This window comes from Stegodyphus dumicola, chromosome X1 (assembly GCF_044657685.1).
Source record: "Stegodyphus dumicola isolate Sdum_Otavi_A_Nest chromosome X1, ASM4465768v1".
Taxonomy (NCBI): domain Eukaryota; kingdom Metazoa; phylum Arthropoda; class Arachnida; order Araneae; family Eresidae; genus Stegodyphus; species Stegodyphus dumicola.
Genome location: NC_140780.1, coordinates 172,146,448 through 172,173,602, shown reverse-complemented (window position 1 = coordinate 172,173,602; position 27,155 = coordinate 172,146,448). Strand labels below are relative to the sequence as shown.

At 34.2% G+C, this 27,155-nt stretch overlaps 1 protein-coding gene across 1 annotated transcript in view; it reads right to left on the bottom strand.

Annotated features, from left to right (window-relative positions):
• Window positions 1–25,320, bottom strand: part of nan (transient receptor potential cation channel subfamily V member nanchung) — a 120,852-nt gene extending 95,532 nt beyond the window's left edge. Inside the window, exons 1-6 of the mRNA XM_085808594.1 lie at window positions 25,171–25,320; window positions 19,010–19,214; window positions 15,693–15,869; window positions 14,058–14,247; window positions 6,459–6,612; window positions 2,610–2,711 (exon numbers count right to left, since the gene is read on the bottom strand). Of these exons, the coding sequence (XP_085664720.1) occupies window positions 2,610–2,711; window positions 6,459–6,612; window positions 14,058–14,247; window positions 15,693–15,869; window positions 19,010–19,214; window positions 25,171–25,320 (978 nt within the window). The remainder of the gene's footprint in view (window positions 1–2,609; window positions 2,712–6,458; window positions 6,613–14,057; window positions 14,248–15,692; window positions 15,870–19,009; window positions 19,215–25,170) is intronic.
• Between the last annotated feature and the right edge of the window lie 1,835 nt (window positions 25,321–27,155).

Here is a 27,155-nt window from a genome sequence, read left to right as displayed (position 1 = left end):
ATCCTTGGGGTATTTTCCTTTTTAGATAATCCCTTTGAAGGTGGTATCCTACCGGCTTTCTGAAATGTAATTTCTCATACATTATTTGTTTTGTGCAGCCGGGGCAACAGGAATGAGACAAATTTTGGAATATAAAGTGGTAGGTTTATTTTAGCATCCATCTCGTAAGCGTTCTCCTCGTACCTTGAGCAGAAGCCCAGTTTATACATATGTGTACGTAACGCGGCTCCTCCAATCAGCGATATTAATTGAAATCACGAGGTGACGCTATCTTCTCATCAGGAGTGTTCTTAAGTACTTTATGTAATATGACAGATTTATGAGTTTGGCGATTTGGCGGGCGCCAACAGGTTAATATATTTTATACTAAAGAAAGGATTTCGCCAAAATTTAGGAACAGGGATGCAATTTAGGTAGAGAATCGCCAACACATTATTAAGCAATATTAATAGAATTTAATTCAATCAATTGATTTAAAAATATTATTACATACATCCTTGTTTTTTAGCTAAAAGGCTTCTTACCGTATTTTAATGAACTGAAAGGTTTAAGCCTGTTATTTATATTCTCATATGACTTTGCAGCAAGGTAACAAATTAACTGAATGAGACAGAGGACATAACGTTGCTGCAGTGAAGCAAAATAATTGTTAAAGTCGTATACCATGACTTTTTGAAAAGGGGCCCTACAACACTAGTACTTTTTAAAGATAACTGAAAGTTCTCCTTAGATATCTAACATAATAACAAAAATAGTTGTACTATCAGGCTTAAAAATTAATTTAAGTTTATCTCCTCGTTTCTCTAAACAAGTTTTTATGCATGGATTTGAATAAAATGCATGCTATTTAGTTATTTTTATGCAAAGGTGCATCATCGATAAAGTTGATCATCTTTTATTTTAGAAAAATTGAGACATGAATGATTAAGTAAGCAACAACAATAGATGAGGGCATAATTTTACTATTTTAATAACATGAGTAACCTAAATGTCACACAACTTTCTTCCATCTTTTCTGCCACGTGATAGATTGAAAATGCAGAAATCTCGACTTAGTTTCTAATTTCCCACTACAAGTAATATATAGTACTTAAATATAAACTCTAAAATTTATTTGTATTTTCTATGCATTATTATATACTACAATTTTGTAATGTAAAAATCACTTCAAGTAAATCACAAATTCTTCTGTTGTTCGATCGTGAAGGTTATTGTTGCGAACTGCTTACTTAACTCCATCGGGTATGTCATTGAGTTCAAGGATACTTGAAGTTCTTATGTTGTTATAGTTGTCACCAAAGTTTTCAATCCTTGAAAATTGTTTTGCTGTATGCTTCATACTTTTGTTATTTTTATGTGTCTGACAATCTTGTCGATCATTCAGTGAGTGCGATTATTCGTCTTTTAAATGAAACAAAATTGCTCACACTGTTATCCACTGTTAAATCCTTGAAGGGTTTGAAGACTTGATGAATAAGAGAAATATTCAAAACTAGTACTTGATTGTTAGCTTAGGATTCGCCGTATGTCTATTACGAAGTTTGATTAAGGTGACCGATAGTTATCACTGCTGAAATGAGTAGACGATCACATTTAAAGAAACAGGCCCTTTACCACTGGTGAGGTTCATGAAACTTGTTTTGAAGTTTCTTTATCTGTTGTTTACTAAATTATCTCTGAATAAATTCAATATGTCTTTTAAAAGGGTTTAGTGAACAAATGGGTTTTAGTGAAAATCGCATTGCATCAGATGAGGAGGTGATGACAGCCTGTTTTAAGGAAACTTCGACCGAGTTCCACTAGGATTGTCAAACAAATAATATGAACAGACAAATACCTTAATTTATATTCCACTTAAGTTGAAAAGTGGAGCATGTTTGAGATATTTTGATATTTTAAACTATTTTTAACAATAAAATTTCCCTTTTTTTGTCCTAAGTGCTAGGCATTATTATTTGGAAGCAAAAGTATACTATATGTAAAAAGGTGCAGCTCAATGAATAACTCAAAGCTGATATCTAATGTCTTGCACATTAATTTTAGAGACTACGTACAGTTTTGGTTGATAAACATTGAGAGCTAAATTTGGAGAGATAGCACCATATCAAAAATAATTACAGAAACTTTGTGAAATTAATTTTGTTTTGAAAAGCACTATAACTATTATTTAGTGAATTAAGTGTCCTTAATCGACTTAATATCAAGGCAATCATTGAGTTAATTTTAGGTACTGAAGCTGGTATTACCCTGCTAGGGGAAAGATGATTTACAAACAGAAATAATTACAGTTTGATGGCCTATTTGCAAAGTGCTAGGTTAAAGTCTAAAGATTATTAGATTCTTCGAAATAGGAAATGTGAGAAGCCAACTCTGCCCTCATCGGGCCTCTAACTGTAGATGAAACAATGCTATATGGAATCAGAAACACCAGGACAGAACGCACGCGTTAAAGTGATAAATTCTTCTATGAGGAGTTTAAAAATATTCCTTTGTTTAATCCATAGTTGATGAGAAAAAAGTAACTCAGAATATGACTGAACGCAGGATATCTTCGGGATTAATGACGAACTTATACTGGAAATATTTAAATTTAAGTATAACATACTTACGTCTTTTACCGCTAGCTTAGCAGCCAGAGTAAGAGGAGTTAATCCTTGCCTATTTTTTATATCCAAGGAAGCCCCACACTCGTATGCCATATTAAACATTTCCTAAAAATTAAAAAAAAAGAAATATACAGGTAGATAGATAATTGATTAAACAAGAAGCATGTAATGGTTTTTTGAATCGGTTGTTGGATATCGTAAGAAACTTATTACCTGTAGAAAAGCACTTATGCTGCCGATTCAAAAAGCTAAACAAATGCACATAAAGCCATCTCATCTCACCAAAATTGATCAGTAAACGAAATTGCAATAGAAATTAGTTTATCTACTCAGGTTGAAAATGGAGTTTGTAGCCTGAGAATGAAAGAAATTGGAGTTATTGCTTAAGCTTTCAGTTAATAAATGAATTCCCCGTAAAATCTGCCTTTCAGTAAAAATCTCCCTATCGCTTCATAAAATGCTATTTTTTTATAAGGCATACGAGCAATTTTTTCCGGAAATGTTTCTACACAAGCATTCTTAAAATATGTCGTTACGCCAATAAAAAATACTTCATTTGGAAGTAATCAGATTGGACAACAAAAATTTTGCATACAGTTTAGCAGCGTCTACTTCGTAAGTGATTTTTATATGCAATCAAGGAAAGGGCCTTAGAAGGTTATGCTAGGTTATTTGTATGTGGCACAACACCCCAGGGCGATCTGTCAAAGGTTATGGATGCTTTCTTGAAAGACCTTTTAAGAGAAAAAGGCTGGTATCCACGTAACACACGAGGAAAGCCCTAAAAATCCGTTCAACCAGTCCGTTCGCTTGAGTTGGAATTCGGGTTGAACTACCAGTATTTAGTAATACTAACCTCTCGCCCGCTACTGGAATGGACAAATAAAACAATTTTTGTCTTTGTGAAATAGAAACCAACGAGGTCTATAAAACTTGATGGGATTAGTACTATCTCTTAGAACTGTTAGAAGTGACAGCTAATAATTCAAGACTACCATTGTTATGCGGAAGGTATTATTACCATTGTTATGTCGAAGGTATTGTGACCAGACAGCCAGCAAATATCACACCGAGAAAGAGATGGAGATATTAAAAGTAAAACTGAATGTATCAGACCGAACAAAATTGCTCATTAACTCTGTGGGTTCTCATAGCACCCTGTCGTAGTAAGAAAGGTAAGTGCTTGGTGTTTGTTTTTCCGCTACCGCTGTGTCGGTGACATTGGTGTCAAATAGCTACCTTCTAGTTAGAAACCATACACCGTATCTCTTTGCCTTTACTTTGGACTACGTGGCCAATATGTCGATCTCTCTCAGTGTGAACACTGGCTATCTACCACACCCCTATAAGGTACTCGTAAAATTCATGCTATCAGAATGCTAAGACCACGGATGTTCGACATAAAAAAACTGATGCCCATGCAATTCAGAATAAAAAAAACTTGGTGAACATTGCTGGGGATACAGGAAAATAGGAATACAGAAACATGGTACACTGATTCAGAAGTACGTAACGAGAAGATTTCAAGATTAGGCGACTAATTTTATAAAATAAAATTCCAAGGTTCATGTATATTTTAAATGTTGCAATGCCAAAACTATCTGTTCTCCAAACTGTTACCATTATTTTACGTTAATTTCATGACGAAAATAATGAATGCTTATTATTCTTTCATCTGTCTTCTCCTGACATAATCGCATCATCAAGAATGTCTACAGTGGTATAAAGAAAGAATCTTCTGGGGAAATAAGACCGCAATGCCTCTAAAATTAAATAACTCTTCTATATAGATATCAGTGAAGGCCATTTACGCATGTGGTTGCAGGTAAGCAAAAAAGAAAACAAACCAAGCATGCATCATTGGAATGTCATGATGACCCTTATTTCGTTGCCACTAGATGTGGCAACGAATCCTATAATCTTTAGTCTCTTTAGTCGTTATTACTAGCAATTAACTGTGATAAGGTACGTTTAAAATATACTTAGGCAATTTAAACATACCTTTTCACCATTCTGTGCTAAGATATGTTAAAACGTATCACCACTCTGTGCTGCTATATTTTACCAGGGCCACGCTTCAGAATGCGATTTTATAACGATAATGTACTACCATTTAGTAAATTATCTGCTTTTCAAATTTTTTAAAAAATTACTTTTACGGATGATCTACATTTAATTGTTCGTTAACACTTGATACTGCGTTTCAGTGGTATAAACTTTATAAATTGAAATTCAGTCCTCTCAACAGCCAAATTATGCGGTACACAAAACGATGACTAATGACTGAAGAATAAGTTTAGCACTTGCAGACATTCTTATAGAAGAAGGCATTTAAATTAAAGTAATTAGGAGCTATCTTGGATAACAAATTTCGTTGAAAGTATCATATTTCCTATCTCTCGGATAAATGACAAAAGGTATTTTCAAGATTATTTAAAATTTCTAAGAACGCTAATGGAGTCAAAGCAAATGTTATTAAAATTATGTATATTTTAGGAATAGCGCTAGATTTTTTCTTTGCATCAAGTGCTTGGGGCGGTTCTTTACTGAAGAAAGTAAACTGAAAGCTTCTAAGGAAAATTCAAAGAAGGTTTCTTTTAAGGATTGTTCGTAGCTGCAGAACTACTAATTGCAAGGCTATTTTTATTATCTCTAGTATTCCACCCATTGATACTGAAATTTTGAGTAAAATTGCAATGAAGGAGAGCCTTTTAAGGCCCTTCCCATCAAAATTTCTTGATGGCAGTCTTTTTACGGGAAGTCTGTACCAGTTGTATATTTACTCACGGAAGTTAGAAGAATGGTAAAGTTAGCCTAGTTGTTTATCAAGATAAGCAAGAAAAAGACTTTAAACAGTACAGGATTTGTGATGAGTGCTCTGTTTTCCAGATTGAGTTTAATCTGCTTTTTCCTGTTATCATCACGTTCACACATGAGCATAATACTTACGTTAATATCATAGAATTGACAGTAAAACGCTTTTTTAATAAAGCACAATAATTTGCTTTCACGCGCACATAAAACTCGCATCTCATATGCTGGTATGTAAAATTTCATTTGCTGCGAGCCAGTAAAATTTCATTTGCTGCGAGCCAGTAAAATCTCATCTGTTTGCCAATAACATTTGTCCAGAACAAATTTAAGTAGAAATTTCCGAAGCTGGATCCCGGAATCAATAACTCAGCGAGCGATTTTGTTATGCGTTCGGGAAGGAAATTCTGGTTTCAAGCCCCCCCCCCAATGTCTTCATAGGACTCCTTCTTAAAATAGGATCCATGGAAGGGTAGGCGCCTATGTTGAATTTGGCTAGAGTGTGTATCATTACAAACAAAAGATGAGAATGTAAAAGGTACATTCGATTAATTCCTTCTTAGAAACAATTTTGCTTGCTCAGTAACCTCTCATATGTACTAAACTTGTATTCAAACAGAAGCTAGATGAAGCTGCCTGCCTGTTTTGATAGCTTAGAAGTGGAGTACTTTTGCACACAAAGAAGTGGGTCTGCGTTCGAGCCAGCTCGAAACTAAGAGCTCTGCTCTGAATCGGTTTACTTTCTTAATTAATCAATAAAAATTTTAAATAACTTTAATAAGCTTAACAAAACTTTTCATTTATTCTTAGAAGATATAATAATTTTGATTGCTTTGGAATCTAAATTAAATGTTTCTTAAATTTAAGCCAGTTGTTCGTCTTGGAACACAATTAGATTTTGTCTTACTATTACATTTTTTAAATAGAGTATGTAACTTATAACTAGATGAAAAATTCGCACACAGGAAGTTCTTAAATCTTTTTTATGAATTTATCAGTCAAATTAAAATTTGGACACTTAAATGATAAAGCAGTTCTTACCAGTTTGTTCTGAATAACAAGAATGTGGAGGACGGTGTTTCCGTTGGTATCCTGCATATCGGGGTCTGCACCTTTTGCTAGTAATAATCGATAACATTCTTCTTGTGCCAAACATGCTGCGAATGACAGTGGATACTCACCCCAGTAGACGTAGCTGAGAAAAATGGGAGAAAAATTGATTATTTGCAGAATAGCTGTTAACATTAAATATATTTTTGGAAATATTTTGTTATAAATTACTTCAGTACATTTTTCTATCATTCTTTTCATTTTTGGCCAACGACCGGCCAAGCGGTAAAGTCGCTGAACACTGGTAGTTCGGTCCGAGGTTCGAATCCCGCGAACGGGCTGGCTGCATGGGCGGTTTTGTGGTTTTCCCCATGTGTAACGTGTATACGAGCCAGTTTCCCTTAAAAAGTCCTCCACGAAGGCATCCCTAGCTTTAGGCAAATAGCCCTCGAGGCTTTGCCATAATCACATACACACACTTTTCATTTTTAATTGCAACGGATAAGAGCACAAATTTACAGAGCTATGCTGATTTGGGGGTTTAAAATGCTTTTCAGCTTTCCACTAGATAAACCCAGTCAGTCGAAAATATGTCTAGCACAGTCTAGTCTCAACTCAAATTGCATGCTGGCCGAATGCACAATCTGAAAGCAGTTGAAGGCCCGGAACTGCTTTTAAACAAAATGAAAGGTTGTTATTAACATAATGAAACTTTGAAAATAAATTTTAAATTTAATTTAATGAATATTAATCAAAGCATATGGAAACAGTAATAATAATGACACAAAGAAAATTCAAATTTATGTTTATTTTCTTTCAGAAATCTGAAGATTGGTATTCGCAAGAAAATTGTGTTGTAATTCAAACATATATTATATCTAAGTATAAAGTGTTAAACGAATATATATTTAAAATATATAATATAATATGTTCAATTGAGTTCTAAAGAATATAATTTTAACTCAAACTAAAAATAAGCAAGTTACGAAAACTTTCCGAATCAGACAAAACGGAAAACAAATAATGATAATCTCTTTCATTTTATTTATTAATAATTTCTTCGATGTATACAGAAAAAAGCATAATTATGTATTATAAATACTTATACATTTTTTTACTTCTTACTACGGCTTTTAACAACACCTGATGGGGTATCAATTTCGATAAAATTCTTAACCTTAGAGAAACTTTATTAGAAATTATTTTCATCACAAATTGTAGATGCTCATCGGTCAGTCTGATATTTTCTTAGACTTGTTAATTTTCAACTGCGGAAAAACTGTTGACATATTAATATACATCCAACAATTCTGCAAATATTAATAAATTGATTAATGATCATTCCCATAAAAGGATCTTCAAAGATTTTTGTAGAAAGATTTATATCAAAGTGAAAATTAATTAGCTCTTTTTGTGGTGTGTTACTCATGCTTGTTTTTAATGATAAAGAAAATAATATAAAATTGTACTCCAAATCATTAAAATTCTAAACAGTTTATTCAAAGTATTGCCATTATAATTAACGTTATAATAAGGGTAATTAATTTAAGGAAAATGTATTCGCGGACCATGGAAAATTGCTTCGATAGCCGTAGCAAGCCTATGGACCACCAGTTTGAGATGACTGATGATAAAATGTTTTCAGAAGAATTTCTTCAGACTACATTGGGATAAAATTATTTAACAAAATTCCTGTTTTAAATAAAATAATTAATATCTCATTCAATGTTTTCATTACTGTACTGAAAGTGGAGAGCAAAATTAGTTGTATGAGAAACTCGACATTAGTACTGAATTCTTATTAATTGCAATGTTGTAGAGATGCTACAGCAAGAAGCCGATCAAATTAAGACATTCAGGGCGTTACTAGCGGCCGAAAGCTAAAGTTACGGGACCCTCGCTGATTGTTCGACTCGAGCTAAAATCCTGGAGATCGGGTTGGTTGCACTGGAAGTTTCGAGGTTCTGTTCCATGTGCAACATGGATACAATCTTGTTCTTTTTAGAAAGACCTTCAAGAAAGCATCCTTAACCTTAGGCAGATATATTTTCTTCCTTTTTCATTGTGCCATTCTGCGTACAATATTAAAGCATAGGAGATTAGGAGAGAGATTATGAGTGTGAAATTCCCTTTTTAAAAGCAAGGGAAGGGATAAAGATCAATTTAAAGCTCTTGGAGATTCCAGCAAGGGGAGCGGCTTGCTGGAGTTTGGGTTACGAAGACATTTCAGATGCCTTCAAGAGGACAAAATTTTAGAATGTATGGTAGTTCAAATTCACCGTGAAGTAGTAAAACATTTTTAAAACATTAAACGGAAGAATAAATCATGACTATAATTAAATTCTTGCATCAGTTATCTTTTAGAATCAGCGTATTAATTTACAACATGAGGATTGTGTTAAGAGAAAGAAACTCTTTACTTTCAACTGACATGTCTTTTATGCTATTCTGAAATCACAGATTTAGCAACGTCTAGATTTTAATACCGAAAGAGATTATACAAAGATTTTGGTTTAGGAAATTAGATCGAGATTCAGAATTAATAATAAAATATCGAACCTCAGCTTTAACAGTAGTTTCTCCTCTATTTTGCATAAAGCATGAAAGTGAAAACTGGCTCTGGAAGAAAAGCGTAGGTAGGAAAATGAGAACGTATAGTAAAGCTGTTTTAAAATAAAAATAGCTATTAGAAAAATAAAGTAAAACTCTACAAAGTTTAAAAAATTTAGAATTTTTCTCCAAAAGCAGGAATATGTGTGATAGTGTTTTGAAAATAGCCGATGAAAGTTGTGATAGTTTCTCTCAAATGCCAGATGAAGGTTTTAGCAAACAACAAGATTAAAATATCTGATGTAGCCAGCACGTGAAATTTCTCCAGTTCCATGTTAAAACACGGAACTGGTGGAATAGCAAAGAGAACTATCATTTCCGTTTGAACGTTTGTAAATAAAATTTAATTTATTTATAAAGTTTATGTCACAATGTTAATTATAACACTACTAATTTTTTATTATTCTATTCTCCTATGCAATGGACAACAATAACTGTATGTGTTCATGTACACATCCGTTCTCATGCTTTCATTTAAATATATTGCATCCATCGTAGTACATCTTCTAGCCATACAGAGTTTCGGCTTCAGAAGTCAATGAATTAATAATAACAGAATTTTTAAAAGCAACATATCTTTAGAATTTCCGATAAAGTGTTAAGTGTTGCCACACATTTTTTTTCAGTCTTTTCTCACTTTATGATATCAGTGTCTAGTTTTCTAAATACGATGACACCCTTTTTTATTTTTCCTTTTAGCTTTATTTAAGAAACATCACTTTCTTTGTACTTAGGCCACATAGTATTCAATAAAAAAAAACCATAAAAACCTTTAAAATCAGCATATATTCATATTCAAAATAGAGTACTAATTGTGTCCATACATGTTTTTATACTCGCTGTATTATTTATATCTGCTGTATTATAACTTTAAGATTAATATACAGAGATAATATTTGATGGCAGTATCCTTTTATTTGAAAAGTAATTTGACACAAAAGTGAAACGAACACAGAATTAAGGATAGGCTAATACATTTAATTGCATTATAACGTTTGTCTTTATACTCAGCTTATTCTTGCTACATATAGCATAATTCCAAGAATAATGCTATAAATGTAGTAATTTAATGCTCATAAATGTAGTCTTGTAGAGTCTCATTCTTTTTGGAAGCATAAAATGTAGATCCTACTGAACAAGAAAAAGAAAATTCTCGCTATGTCTTGAAAAAAAAAAAAAAAAAAAAAGATGACTGCCGGTGAAGACTATAATAACCTTTTTATTTTAACTAAACTGAACAGAATTTCCACTCAGTCGGTGCTCACAGTTTAGCCACCTCTTGTGGCTAAGTAATGTAGCACAAACTAGTATATAAAGTGAAAATGAATTACATTTTAACTACACGAGTGGCTTCTGCTTCACTCTAAATACGCTTTATCGGCTGCATACGGCGAAGCCGAGTCTAGAATATCATAATAAATTAAAGTAAGTGGCTAGCACAAGATATTCAGCAACAGAGCTACTTGGAAACAGGCGGCATAGACTCCTTAAATTCTGCTACTTAAATACTATTTCCGAACTCATTTAGATTTGCATGTACGTCATTTAAATTTGCATTCTGGCAAGAAATTGAAATCAGGAGAGAAAGAAACGTTTCTCAAAATAAAAAGTAATTGATTAATACAGAATAAGGTCTTTACAGTATGTTGTTCTCAATCACATACCTAATTTAAAACCAAAATTGGAAAGTTTGGGGTTATCTTATTTTTTTATGTATTTGGCTTTAGGAAGTCTGTTCAGAGCTTCAAGTAAAGTGCTTTAAGTAGAGAATCACTTCCGATATATCAATTTTAACCCAAAACTAATATATTGTTTCGACTGATATAAAAGTCTTAAATCGAAAATTGAAAAGTTTTGGAACATATTTTAATAGAGGTTTTTATTCAAAATGGCTATGGGGTTCAAGTAAAGCACTACTTCTGGTTGTCCATTAAAAACTAAACTGTTTCATATAAAGTACGGTTGTTCTTCCAATTGTCCAGTTTTGCCCCCCCCCCCAAAAAAAAAAAACTTAAAACCTTAAATACAGGAACCTTAAATACAGGAAACATAAAATTTTGGTACTTTCATACAAGAGTTATAGTGGACGAAAATCTCATCACATACATACAGAAATCATTTAAAAAATAGTAAAAACGTGCTGTGGGGACGCTAATTCACTGAAAACTCGCTATCGAATTTTTGGACCAAAACGTTATCGGCCTTAGCTATCTATGTATGTTGGCTGGCGGGAGATACAATCACTATGCTTCAAAAGTAAAGCACTGTAAAACTGAGTTTAAAGGCGCTTCCATAGATCATTCTAAGCTGGCATGGAAATTTATAATTACTTTGTGATAGCGCTGTCATTTGTCCATTGAAGTATTTGAAATATTTGCGTTCTCTTTCCCTGGATAACCACGACAATTTGCCGAGGATCTTGTACATATACATTCTTTTTTAACTAATGAATGATATTATTCCTGTATAGGTTTTACAGTTGGTATTAAAAGAAAATTTTATCTAACTGTTTAGAGATCTGTTATCAGAAGCGAAAAATAATAAGTGCGTTAAAAAATATTACTTTAAAAAAAAAGCGGTGAAATGATCGAAGACTCCAGCAACGTACATTTCAACGGGTTTGACGAAAAAAAGATAAATACAGAATATTTAGGAAACCTAATTGAAAAAAGTGAAATTCAAGGTGGTGATGTAAAATTTCTTTCTATAATGAAAGGAAACGAAACAGGTATTGTCCTCTGTTGACGCGGAAAAAAATGAGGAAGCAATCAAGAATTAAGTACTTTAAAGTTCGGGAGAAATCAGGATTAGAATTTGATAAACTAACCAACACAGGAGAACAATTTTAGTGGATTTGCATTTTAGTGAAATTTGGTATGGATACAGTTTGATGTAATAAATATAAATAAACAAATAAATAAATAATAAAAGCAGAGGTTGCAAGATCGAACGAATATGAAGCTATTAGAGGGTATGTTCCCGTCTAATAGTCATAGAACTTACACTGCGTAACTTCATACTGGAAATAAGGCAGTCTCTGTAGTAGTCGATCCCATTCCTGCAGCACTCTATTTTAGGTCTTAAAGGGTTTCTGGGATGGCGAAGGCGAGTTACAATTGCCCTTCCAAGAGGGTCTCAGACATGCAGCCTTGAAAAGGCGAACGCGATGTTCTAAGATCTCTTTTCTGTACTTTGCATGATTTCTGATGGCGAAGGCGAGTTACAGTTGCCCTTCCAAGAGGGTCTCAGACATGCAGCCTTGAAAAGGCGAACGCGATGTTCTAAGATCTCTTTTCTGTACTTTGCAGTAGCCACAGAACACTTGTTAAAGATATGAAGGCTGAGCTCAGTGCGCCTGTCTAACATGATGCCTGCCCATGCTATCAGTCCTCCGCTACTGACTGGTCCATTTCTGAGATGCTGGAGGACAGATAGCAGGTTTCTATGTAATTTTCTGCGAAGGTACGTGAAGAATCAGTAATTAGGCTGAATCGGGATTCGTCTGTGAAGAGACCGGTTCTTCACTGTTGCTTGGTTGAATGATTTCTAAGACATTTTATTTCTTTAAAGAATTGGAGAAATTCCGAAAGCTAATGTTTGAATAAGACCTTGGAATGAGAAATAGTGTTAAAAATGACTTTAAATCAGAAATATAATGTTTAGTTTTGTTAATTATCTGCTAACATCCCCTTTAACGCTATTTTAAACTAACGCCCTAAAGAAAATAAGAGCACCTGATTCACCCTAACTTCAATTACAATAGTTTTCAAGAAATGCACCTTTTCAAGAAAGTTGAGAAATTTTCTTACATTAGTCAACATCTGGTGACACGAAGAATGAGATTTTCGAAAGAATAGGCATCTGATATTTATATTATAAAGTATGTATAACTATGAATTATATATTGTATTAAAAGAATTAGCAGCTTCTTCTGTGAAGTCAGAAATATGTTATAAATGAAAAAGTAGGCCAAATGAGACATGACAAAACTTAAATTATTAGCTTTAAACCACACAAAGCAAGTAAACAAATATTAATAATTATTAATATGTCATGAAGCAAACAAATATGATAGTGAGTTATAGCAAGAGCGCATGTAATTATAGAAATTATTAAAAACCAGCAAATGAATGAAAATTTTGAAATTTTAACTTTATAAGGTATTTCTCCCGGCTGCTTAGCATGCCTTCGTGGTGTAATGATCAGCACACTCGACGCGTATTCGAGAGGTCCGAATCCCAGCGAGGACAATACACACTCTTGCTTCGAAAATAACATAATGTTTCCACAGTGGAGCCCGAACTAAAAAAAAAGGTGGTGGATGAAGATGCTACACCCCAGGATTTGGCGATTGGGTTCCCTAATCCCCAGTCTACCTTTAAAAGTGGATGTATATAAGGCATTTCTCCCGCCTTTTTAGCATGCCTTCGTGGTGTAATGGTCAGTACGCTCGACGCGTATTCGTGAGGTCCGAATCCCGGCGAGGGCATTGCACATTTTTCATGTTTCCTGCTTCAAAACAACCCAATGCCTGTATAGCTTTATAGTTAAATTTCCTTATATCATCAATTTTCCTTACATCGTAATACTGTTTCTAAATTGAATTACTATTTAATATGTCAGGAATAACATTATTTAAGAATAAAAACAACATATCATAAATGAGTAATATTGAGTTTACAAGACAGAATTGTTCTCTAAAGCAATTGGCTATGTTATTTGAATATAGCAAAGCCACACGGTGGCTGTCTGCCTAATAGGAGAGATGCCATCGTGTAGGACTTATATGGAAAACTGACTCTTATCCGTGCTATATATGGGGAAAAACACGGAAGCCCATCATTCAGCTAGTCGTTTGCATAGGTTTGGGCCTAGATATAACTACCAATATTGGTGAGACTTTTTAAAGTGTCTGAAAAACGTTTAAAATTTATACTTCATTAGAAAGTATAAGCGGACAATTTCAATTAAAAACCATACCCTTTGTAATCTGTCTTGAGACTTAGATCAACATGCTCGTGCTCTAAGTTATCTGTGCGAGTAGGTTTTTGATCTTCAGGAGTGAAAAACGCTCCAGTGGCTCGCTCATGGTAGTTCACTCCGTGGTCTAGTAAAAATTTCACCATTGCAGGATCCTCGTTAACTATTGCCATATGAAGTACATTTTCTCCTGAGAATATAAATTTAATTTGATGACCAAAAATTCCATTTGGCAAAATTACTTAAAAAGTTTGGATGACATGTTTTATATTCATTAGATAACTGTGAAATGTTTGTAGATTTGTTAATTACAGCAGAGATTTGGCTTTCTAACTGACTGGAGGACATTCTGTGAAAAATCGACTCTAATTCTAACCTTATAAAAATATTAATCAGCTAAGCCAATCAACCAGAGGGAAAGAAAACAGAAACTAGCTACTATTATTTCGTGGTTCTAATTGTTTTGTGGATGGCTTATCTGCTAAAAAACATTTAAATGACCAAAACTCAACAGGCAGCGCCAACAAACATTTTTCATGCTGTGACTGTTTACAACCAAAAATCAATAAATTTTAGACTCGGAATATTAGGTTTTAAATGCATGTGCGCCTTTGTCATGTGCGAGTAATTTAGAATTTAAATGAAATGCAATTTCAAGCCATTTTAATAACGTACATTTCGCCAAAATGTTTGTAGTAAAACCGGGGAGGACGCTTCTGCGCTGTCGGTTTGTTTACAGATGTAGCGAATAGCGAACGCTTTGAGGCGATAAGGCAAATAAAGTTCGGGATACTGAAAAGCGTTAAGATTTTCTTTCAAAATTTTTCTCTAGCTGAAAATATTAAGCTTGAACTATAATTTAAACTAGCTTAATTAACCATGGCAAAAGTGTACCTTATGTAAGTACTCCCTTTGTTAGGATTTTTTAAAATAATTTTATTACTTTTTAATTATTTATAGTTTGCAAAATGCGAATACCGATGGATTTAATTAAAGTATAATTTTCATTCAGTCAAATAACTATTCCAAAAGTTCAATATTTTTCAGCTATTCTTTAAGTAATATCCTGAATAAGGTATAAGTTTAAACATTACATACGCGCTCACAGGAAACAATTTAAAACAACTACTGCTTTGTTAATGATACAATTTTTATTTTAATTCAATAGATGTAAATCCCAGATTCAAATACTTATTTTTTCATTACTCATGAAAAATTTACATATAATTGATCAAAGCTTTTCATCGAAGCGGAGAAAAGTTAAGTTTAATTCCACTCCAATGCGGTCGAGATTGTAATAATGTGTCAAACTTCATCAATGGTCAATGGTTCAGTAAGGAAGATGACTGTTATAATAATAAAATGTAATTAATATATAAGTTTCTTTAAAAACTACAGATTTTTTCTAATAAACAATAAGTAATAAAAATAAGATTACTTACTCATCTAAATCACACAGTGTACAAAAATATTCTTGGTAGTATTTAAATATGCATAACAGGAATTAATCAAGGATTACTAGTACGAAGGGGAATCGAGTTTGAACGAAATAAGCTACAGCATATTTTAAATCGTTGACCGTATTTTTAATATAAAATGCCATAAAATATGCAACACAAAACTTTAAAGTTATACCATAATACTCATCAGATTGGTAGATATCGTTGATGAGTTTGGGAAAGAGTTTCACTAGACGTTTTGCCAGATCAGCATGAAGAGGACTTGATATCAAAAAACACATATGCAGAGCAGATTCCCCAACTGATCCTCGCTGATCTAGGTCCCAGCATACTTCTCGAAATTGTGGATTACCTAAAGTACATATTTGAATCATTTTAAATTTATGTATAAATATTACTATATAAGCACTATTCACAAATCACAAATAGTTGTAAATAAGAATGAAGAAAAGAACAGAAGTAAAATTTACTAGCAATTCATATTCACAATTTAAAAAAAAACTATGGCTTCGTAAGAAATGGCGCATAACAAGAAAATAAGTTAATATTTAGTTGTTTTACATAACTTATAATGCATATCATGCAATCAGAGTCTTTCAAAGAGTTTTAGCCGTATCAGAGATACAATGGTTTCAAGGCTGGGTATAACGCGATTCATATCCTATGTAAGGTATGAAACGTTGTGATTGTAGAGTCTTTGAGGAATGGAGGCACTTGAAAGTCTGCCAAACATGGCATTCTCTTAAGAGGTTGATGGTAAGGGAGGACCTGGGTAAAATTACACTATTTATATTGAATCAAAAGTTGGATTGAACATATTTGATAATCTTCGCATCATTTGCCATGAGTAAGTTATCGAAACTCCTTCAAGAAATTATTTTTTTCTTACAGCTACAATTGCATGTTAACAAAACGACGCTTTATCATGTCTTACCTGAACTGTGAAAACAGAATTTTGACGAAATTGTGTCTGCATCGTATTAAAATATATGCTTTATATGAGGTACTAATACCAATAATGAAGTTTATTTATCTGAGTCGTCTTCGATAACCGGACATCAATATAATCGAATAAGTATACATTACTATTATATAGCAGTAAAATATTATTTATGAATCAGCTTACATTTTTTTTTATTTTTTGAAATGGTATCATTCAGTTTTTCATGCGAATGCACAGGAAACGTGCAAAAAATGCTGTCACCAACGGGTCGCATAAGGAAATTTTTCTCTGTTTCAAACATATTGGTTCAGAGCCCAACCCGCTTGCTAAAGTAATGTAATTATGCCCTTTTTACCTTGCATCTCTATAAACTTTGTTTCTAAGATAGCGACATCTTCATGAGAAAACAGCACCTCTGTCAGTTCCCTTTTTCGGCATCTTCCCGTGATTAGGAGCTTATAGATAATATGTAAAGCAGGCTAATATATAGGTAATACGCACGGCTAGTGGAACAGCTGTCCAGCTGATGGTAAAAAGAAAAGAAAGAAAAAGAGTACATGTAAATACAAAAGTACTATTTAAGACCTCAATAGCTGAATTTTTGTGTAATAAATTAAAAAATTAATAAATTAAGAAGAATTTTTCAGGTCCCTTTCTTGATGGAAAGTAAACTGGCAGCGTGTAGTTGATAGCTATTTCAATGAGATAATTTGCAGCTTTTACTAATTCACCTGGTTCCATAAGAAACCAAATGAGTGAGCTTAAACGCACTTTGGTTTTAACCCAGGATGAAGGTATTCTAGCTTATATAAAAGGTATATGAAACATTTTGTTTTCAAAATTAACGAACTCAATTTGTTGGGTTCTAACGTAAATTCGCAAATGAACTTTAATGTCTCAAATCATAAGCCAGAGCCTAATCAGTTATGATACGTATATTGTTCTCTCGAAACATATCGTACACATAAGGTTATTTTGAATAAAGTTTGTAAAGTTATTGCTTCGTTCCGCTGACCAAGTAGCTGATCATAAAGAAGGAAAAATTGATCCAAGTACAAGACCGTCCCTAACCATAGAGCGAAACGTTGATCATGTACTTAAGAATAGTTAATTACTAGCTATTAGTTCAAGTTATTAGTCAGCTTGATTTGACTTGACTATTAGCTTGACTGTAACTAGTTATTAGTCAAGTGAAGCTCTGCCCATCTTAAGGGAAATACTTTCAAGGAGAGCATTCTAAAGAAATTGTTCATATGAATGTAGCAAATAAAGAATCTAAGATAACTCCACGCAGTCAGCTAGTTCAGTCGCCAAAATGGCGAACCCATTACCAATACTCAGTGGTCTTATTCATTCGACAATTTGTAGGTTTAGGTATTGTGCATTAGATATGTAATCTAAGAAACATTAAACTATGCAGGTAATCGACAGAAATATTAAAATTTGTTTCTAAACTTAAAAGGAAAAGAGATTTATTTCCTTAACGAGAAAAGTGAATGAATACAGCTTATTTAAAATAGAATTATCCAGGGGATTCTTGTGGTATCTTTTTCCATTAATGTTGAGAAGTACGCTCCAGCGTAGTTTAAGTAGAGAGAAATAGGTGGTTATCAGTCTGCCTTTCCATAATGTCTCAATACATTCATTCGAATATAAGTGGAATTTATACTCTGCTCTGTTCATATTATCCGCAGTCTCATCCTACAGCATATCTCTTTTCAGATGTGATGTCTATGGACGTGATTTCTCCCATAATTATCAAAAAACTTCTAACTGCAATAATATTATCCGTAATAATAAGAATTTCATAATTTTTTCTCCGTACTTTGGTGCTTTCACTGAGCAATTAATACTACACCGAGTTCAGTACGACCACTAATACGTTTGCCTTCTCCAGCTAAAATTCCCGTCTCTCTAATGGAATCCGTTTGTATACAAATTAAGAGCTATTTCGGGTTTTTCATTTACAAACCTGTAAGAATTTATCAATCACTCGATCTGTACGAAGAAATTTAGTCTTCGCTCTTTAAAATACAAATCTCAGAATTGTATACCCACTATTTTTAACACCTGTTTAAAAATATTTTTTGGGTTATATTATAATTACATAAGGTATTTTCCCTCCTTTCTTCATGCCTTTGTGGCGTAAACGGAAGCACGCTCGACACATATTCGAGAGGTACAGAGTTCGAATCCTGGCGAAAGCAATTGCGGATTTCTTCAGCTTCCTGTTATCGAAAAAAGTTTAAATGACGTATAATTCCTTCATGCGAATTTCAAAATTGTAATCTTATATCTTCATGGTGTCCTTTTTCAATTTTTTGCAATGTCATTCCGTAACATATGTCTTCAAAACAATCGAATCATTTACCAAATATGTGACGCTCTACTTACCTGAGTATCATTTTAAATGAAGTTTGGTGCTAGACGTAAAAACAAAAACGAAATTGAGTTAATCTTAATAGCTTGATATGATGCATGATAAGTTAACCAAAGCTTTCTGGCAAGCTTATTACGATATTTTTCCCTATAAGAAATATTAATATTACCTTCATTTTCACCATTATTAGCAATATTAATCGTTAAAGATCTTGCTTCAGATTTTGCATCAGCATCTCTGTTTTGTGGTAATTGTTTGTGTTTCGGTCTGTCTTTGTTTCTTGTAAGAACGAGTTCTTGGATTGGTACCAATCGTCCTTCTCCGTTATTATACAGGAATGGAAGCACTAGTTCTCTGATTCGGCCATCCAATTGCTAAAGAATTTCGTAAAATAATTTCTATTTTAATATGAAATGAAAATGCATTATATGTCAGACAGACATGAAAAAAACTTTAATCAGTAAAAATATGAATATTTTTACATCTATTATAATACAGATGTTACAGATTATGTAACTGTGCTATCTACAAATGCAGCTAGGTGTTAATTGTGGACCAACTGTTTTCTTCAGTGTACCTTTCTTTTTTTTTAATCTACTTTTAAAACGAAAACATTCCAAACAGAAAGCGTTCATAGAGAAAATAGGTCTCCATTATCAGTAACGTATCTGGTTATGCACTATTTAGAATATCTGATCAGAATATTAAGATTTTTAAACATAAAACTTTGGGAAAAAATCAAAGATATACAAGGCCGTATTCTCCAAAAATGAACGTTTCTCCAAGAATTGCACTGTAAGTTCAGTAGCAAAGATAGGTAACAGAGAAAGTCTTAGCTCGGAAAAATTGTTGAACTATTTTTCTCTAACGAAAGCACGTGAATTGGGATTCGACAATTTCTCAATAAAATTTGAGAAGTATAGAAGTACTTAAAAGCAACACATACACTGACTACCAATAAGTATTTGGACACCTGCGATAGAAAAGAAAAACTAACTTTATTCAAAATCAATAGTTGGTAGAGCCTCCACGAGAGGTATTTACAGCGTGGACCCTCCGAGGCATACTTTCCACAAGCCTTTGTATGACAGCTAGGGGTATTTTCTTCCACTCGGCTTGGAGAAGACATAGAAGTTTCTTCACCGATTCTGCAAGGGTAGTGCACCCCTGAATTCGGCGATGCAACTCGTCCCAGAGGTTCTCGATAGGGTTCAGGTCTGGACTCTGGGCAGGCCAGCCCATTCGATGAACTCCATTGGCACCATACCAAACCTTGGTTAACATCGAAACATGACAACTGGCATTGTCGTCCTGAAAGTAACAGGGGTCCAACCCGTAAAACTGCCACAACGTAGGAAGCACATTGTCATCCAAAATAGTGTAGTAGGCATCGGAGTTGAACTTACCATGAATGGGGACTAAGGGTCCCAGCCCATACCAGGAGAAACACCCCAGACCCTAATTCCACCTTCGCCGAACTTGACTGTTGGCACAATGCATTCTGGCAGGAGACGTTCTCCAGATAGACGCCAGACCCAGACCCTGCCATCCGGACGGTAAAGGGTGAACCTTGATTTGCCACTCCAAAGAACCCGTTTGCACTAATCTACGGTCCAATTTCGATGTGCTTTGCATCACATTAACCGAGCAGCGCGGCTGGACTTTGTGATAAAAGGCTTATGGGCAGCAGCACGACCATGAAAACCAAGCAGATGTGCTTCCTTACAAATGGTATTCATTAAAACAATATTCCCGGATGCCTGTTGAAACTCCTCGCGGTGGAGGGCTATCGGTTGGGTGCGGTTCTTCCGAATTTCTCTGAACAGCACTCGCCGGTCTCTATTCCCCAGTTTTGTTGGTCTGCCGACTCGGGGCACATTCCGACAATCACCCTTCACCTTCCACTTCTTAATCATATAGGCCACTGTCGATATTGGGTACTTCAGATCGCTAGATATGTCCCTTAAGGATCGGCCACATTTGTGATACCCGATAATTATACCTTTCTCGAAATCAGAGAGCTCCGAACTGCGAGGCATCTTGCATGCGACTAAAGTCTATGCTGTTTCCTACACGATATATACCGGCGGAGTCCGTGGCGTACCTTGGGACCGCAGATATCGTCATTTGCATAGGTGTCCAAATATTTATTGGTAGTCAGTGTATCCAAAAGCCTAATGCCGAATACTCAGAAATAAGAAAGAAGTCGCATCTGGAGCTCTAAGCAAAATATGTATGTTTCTTGATTTCTTAAACTGCTGAAATAGCCTGCATTTCAATGGTAATGCACGGGAGCTGCAGCCTTACAGTAGAGGTTCAAATATGACAGTGGACATGATTCGTTTCTTTTGATTTTTCACAAAAATTTACACATAAAAATATACTTGAAGGAATAACTCGAAAAACGAAATCAACATTATATATTTCTTTTATTTCTTTATAAATATTTTTATGGGTAGTATTTTTGTAGAGAAGTCAAATTCCTTACAGAAACCCTATTTCTGTAATTTTCAGACTTCTTGTGCCATATTGAGATTTATAGTGTCTATAATACCAGCATACAACTAGTTTCAATATGGCACAAGAAGTTTAGCCAGTTACAAAAGTATCAGACTTCAGATAATAGGTACATTATATTAAAATTAAGACACGGTTCTTTTTTGTTTGTTTCTAAAAATATTGTTGGGGGATTTGGGAAAATACATTGCTTATATTCGGACATGTAAGTGCACGGCGGAATTTCGCGTGAATCAGTGAATTCGAGCTAGCCTTGCGAAGTGAAGTTTCTAGCAGAGTTATAAGGTATTTCTCCCGCCTTCTTAGCATGCCTTCCTGGTGTAGTGGTCAGCACGTTCGGCGCGTATTCGAGAGGTCCGTTATTCGAGTCCCGGAAAGAGCATTGCTCGTTTTTCATCTCTCTCAGCACCAGAAATCCTAATGTATCTACAGAGTATTTTACAAATAATGAAGTAATTTACTGTATGTTTAAATTTTACTAGTCAAGCATTATACCGAAAATGATTTAAAAAAAGAACAAGGATAAAAACTGTTATACTAGTATTTGAATCACTGAGGATCGGGCGGGGGCATGCAACATTAAGCTTTGAGATACTTTAGTTATGATTCTCATGCATTTTCTCATCTCTTTCGTAATATGTTTTATAAAAAATAATTCTCTACCCCTCCTTTTCTCGTCATAGATTTTATTTCCAAAAGACGTTTTATCCTTTTACTATTTCACATAGTTCTAAAATATTTCTTTCAGTTTAATTGTTTGAAGGCCTGATATTTTATTCAGTTTTACTTCGGTAAGTAATTGTATATAACACACGTACATATCTAAATATTATTATTTTTCACCTTTGTTATATTTTCTGGAAATTTGTTATTATGTTACAAATAAAATTCCTTAGAAAGTTTTTATACGCATGAATCTCATTCAGGTAGAAAACTCTCGCATGATTTGATATATAAATTAACAACATTGATTTCAAATTTTATTGTAAAATGCAAAATCAAGGATCCTGTTGTTATTAATTATTATCCAAACCAGGTTTAAAGATATGAAATGCGTAGCAATAGTTCATTGAAATATAGTAATATATCCAATCCTCCTTTCTTCACTGAGGCGAATGCATCGGAGCTGTAGCAGACAGCACGATAAGGCGGCACTCGGCGGGGAGAGCTTGCGGGGATCAAGAAGGTTAATAACAAAACTACTTGTATGATTTACACTGGTGTGCAAAAATTAAGGACGAAGTCGAAAAATTAGCATATCAGCTGAACGAAGAGGCAGAGCGGACAGAAAGACCAATCAGGAGATTAAGTAAGGTGATGTACGGTAGCACATGCGCAGATATGCAGATAGACGTAATGGAGGAGTGTCTGAGTAGTATAAAGCATGTTGTCGGTGTAAGATCAGTATTTCTGGCAAAGAGATTGCACGCCGTATAGCAGTTAAAATCACACCGAGTTGGTGCCTCAGCGAGAAATGGCGAATAATCAATCTGTTAGACGACATCTGGACGCTTTTACCCGAGGTCGAATCATTGGGAAGTTGGAGGAAGGCCGCAGTGTGACAAGTGTGGCTGCAGAGTTCGGAATTGCTCACAGCATCGTTTCACGACTTTGGAGACAATTTCAAACTACAGGAACAGCTATCCGGGGGTTTAGTAGTGGTCGTCCACGAGGAACCACACCCGCAGATGACCGGTATATTGCCTTACAGGCCAGAAGAAACAGGCGACAGACAGCGGGAGAAATCGCTAGACACAGGCGACTGGACGACCGATATCGCGTTTTACAGTGGCCAGAAGACTGCACGGTGGTGGTCTGTTTGCACGACGCCCTGTACGGTGTGTACCTCTAACGCCTGCCCATCGGAGAAGGCGTTCGCTGTGTTGCCGGGAACACCGGAATTGGAGAGACAATGAATGGGGACGAGTACTCTTTACAGATGAGAGCAGATTCAGTCTGAGTAGCGATTCTCATCGCATACTCATCTGGAGAGAGCGAGGAAGCCGCAATCATCCCTCGAACATCATTGAAAGGAACAGGTATGAAGGTGGCCGTGTTCTCGTTTGGGAAGGCATCATGCTTGGTATTCGTACAGACCTTCAAATCTTCGACGCAGTTTCAGTCAACGGGACCCGTTATTGTAACGAGATTTTTCTTCCATATGTGCGTCTTTTTAGAGGCGCTATGGGTCCGCGGTTCCTTTTCATGGACGACAATGCACCATGTCATCGCACAGTAGCTGCCGAACAGCTCTTAGAGAGTGAGGATATTGAACGTATGGATTGGCACGATCTTCGGACCTCAATCCCACCGAGCATGTATGGGATTTTCTAGGCAGACGCTTGGCAGCTCGTACCTTACCACCAGTAACGATTCCAGAGCTTCGATTGGCGCTGCAAGATGAATGGGCAGCAGTGCCTCAACAACTCATTGACACCCTCATTCTCAGCATGGGCAGACGCTGTGAAATCTGCCTAGCAGTCAGGGGAGATCATATCCCCTATTAAAGACCGGATGTTTCTTGCTGGACACCCATCACAGGGATGTTTCGGCCTTCAGTCGCATTGCGCTAAATGCTACTTTTTCAATAAAGCTTCTTTTTATCCCTCTGACTTCTCTTTTAGTAAGTGTTGCTTACATTACTCATGTCCTTACGTATTGGGGATCTTACGGTATTAAATGTGTTGATTTGGAAACCTTTTGTACAAAGTTATATTGAAAAAACCGTCTCGTCCTTAATTTTTGCACACCGGTGTAGGATAAAGTTCTAATATCCCATAATTTTATCTTACCTTAGGTTTTGTCTTAGTCCTGCTATTTTCTCTCGCTGTCTGGGATATGTCTAGTATCGCTGTTTGACTTCAATTATCTGCTGGATGATATAAGTTGATCTATAATTTCAGAAGAATAGTCTTCGTCTCCTATATGTTTTAAATTTGTTACTTCAATTGCAACTGAAATTTAAATTTAATTTAACTTTAAGCCACCTTTAAATAAAATTCTTCTACTTGCAAGGCTAGGCCGAAGTAAAATGTAAAGTCAAAACTGTCGAAACGACTTTAAGTAGAATTTACAGGTATTAATCACTTTCTTGTTTCAGTCATAATCTTCATTTAAATAACTTTGAAATTATTAAACTTTATTTCTGCTAGTAAAAATCGGTTTTTAAGGTTAATTTTTTCTGCTTTCCTGCACGTTGAATTAATTCTAATCTGAAATGCAGTCAAGAATGGTTATAAAAATTTTATTTATTCTATTGTAATTCTGAATTTGCTTTAATTAGTATCATCCCTAGCGAATACTTGAGTAAAGGCTTGATTTGATGGTAAATTAATGTGAAAGAGACTCTTTATGATATTGTTTTGCAATATTTAGTATTAGCACATTCATTTAATTTGTCATGCTATATAATAATAACAAAGTTTCTTTCGTTTTGCTACGAAGCTGTTTTTTATCTAATCGACTTGTGAAATTTTTGCATTTCAAGTTATTACTGTCATATATGTAATTGCAGACCTACTGTCATGGAAGTGATAGTTCGCGCTTTAGTTTATATATGCTTATACTTCTGTTTTGATGTTAAGATAACACATTTACGCTTAATTATAAATTAAAAGCAATTAGTTCAAATGTTTTAAATAAATTTATCAATGTTTTACTATTTCAGCATTCCTTATTTTTCATATTTTATGAATAATAAATATTTACAAGGGTACACATAAAAGTTATAAATACTTATGCTATGTAAAGCAATTTTTGTACCAGTTCAGCGTAAATCATGTAATTGTAACTATAATATAAGCATATTTTTACTGTGCTATGGTCTCTTGCTTTTGAGACTTCTTTCATAAGGGTGATCAATTCACCACCACCTTTCAGATTCACAAGTGAATAGATCTTGAGAGATCCACTATCAGTCTGTTTCTTCACTCCAGAAGTTACGTTACTCTCAGCATTACCCATTTATCTGGAAATTGAAAAGATAGATGTGAAGTGTCAGTGTTTATGACTGCAAAGCATTATTAATTTTTACAGTTAAAAAAAAACTCATGTGGGGAAAGCATTTTTGTCTGAAAGTAAAGAAAGAATTTCCTTTACTTACTTGCATTTTTCCTGCTCTTGTAGGTTCAAAAATACATGCTTAAGTGTCAGCCTGCATTATCTCCATATGAAGAAATGAGCTTCTTAATGCACTGCGTGCCACAGAATATTATTCCAAATTTTAATTGATTTTTCTATACCTATTTTGTAATGTTATTTTTTGGAATGAAATTCACATATCAGCAAAAACTAAATATAATAGCTATCTAGGTTATACTTAGTTACGCAAGAGCTATTTCTGTATGATGTGAGATGAATTTATACTGATGTCACTGAAATAAAAATAGTATTTAATAAACTACATAAGTCAAATTTGTATTTGTGTGCTAAAAAAAGGTGGCACACTTGGTTTCTTAATTTTTATCTTAAGCACATGCTTCGAACTATAAAGTTTCTCAAAATAAGGTAGCGAATTTTATGAAAACATGCTATATTTCAATTTTGAGAATAAAATAAAAACTACATATCTTTGTATGCTCCCCGTAATCGAGGTGTCTAACTAATAAACCGTTCGTCATTCACTTTAATAATTAACACCCAAAAGTTTCTTTTTCTAATTGCTGTCTCAAGAGGATATTTCTGAAGTTAATAACGAGCGTTGATATTCCTATTATGATACAACTAATCGACAAAATGCAAAATTTTGTTTTGCAGCTTCTTCCTAAGTTTTAAGCAAAAGTACACAGATTTACTTGTGTAGAAAAGTGAATTTTTTAATAATTGAATTTTGTTTCCTATGGAGATCATAGAAAAATTACATTTTGCATTTGTACAACATTTCTGTTTTCAGAATTGGAACTGTTCTTATAAAATTCTTTTATTTTCTTCTTCTTTGCAATTGCAAAAGAGAAATTTTGTAATTGAAAATACGTATCTAGGATAGGTATTTATGGAAACAAAGCTTGTAGAAACATTTTTTCAAATATTCGGTATATAAATGATGGACCTTCTCGTTTCTTAAGGACTTTATCGCAAGCTTTAAGGTCTTCAGAATTACTAATCTATTTATAACGAAGTGGCATTTCCGATGGACGAGTTTTCTGTTATGATTTCCACATAATGTCAGCACTTTTCATATGACGCAAACGTGACATTAAAAAATAATTTTCATTTCATTAATTTTGCGCATCATATGTGACGTACACGTGACCATGTGCATTAGCCCAAAAGGGCAATTTGCCCGGAAAAGCTATTAATTTCATTTTGGAATTTTGCATTGATTCACTATAAACGGCGAATTACTTTTTTTAAATTGTTGCCACTAAATATTAACGTCTTGTATTATATTTAAAGAAATCAAATAATGAATTCAATATTTATACATGCATTTATGAAGAATCTTCGGAAAAGTATGTAGGTTTCTCGCATTGTGATAAAACAACGGTACCTAAAGCCATCAAATTTTGAATAACGGAAGTCTCCATCCGAATATGGGCATTTGGAAGCCCAAATTTAGAGTTTGAAATTTGTTTTATTATCTATTTCATATTTTTTAAAGCTTTATGAGTTTTTGATTAAGAAACTGATCGATTTCAAAGCGAGCAATGGGAACACTGTACGGTCTAAAGCGCGCGAGACTGTGTCTCTAAAGATATGCTCTTTTAAATGATTTGTGATACTGTTGTTGACTTGAATATTATGGTTTAAGTGCGAAGAACATGATATTTAATAAATAAAGGTAAAACACAAAATGTTAA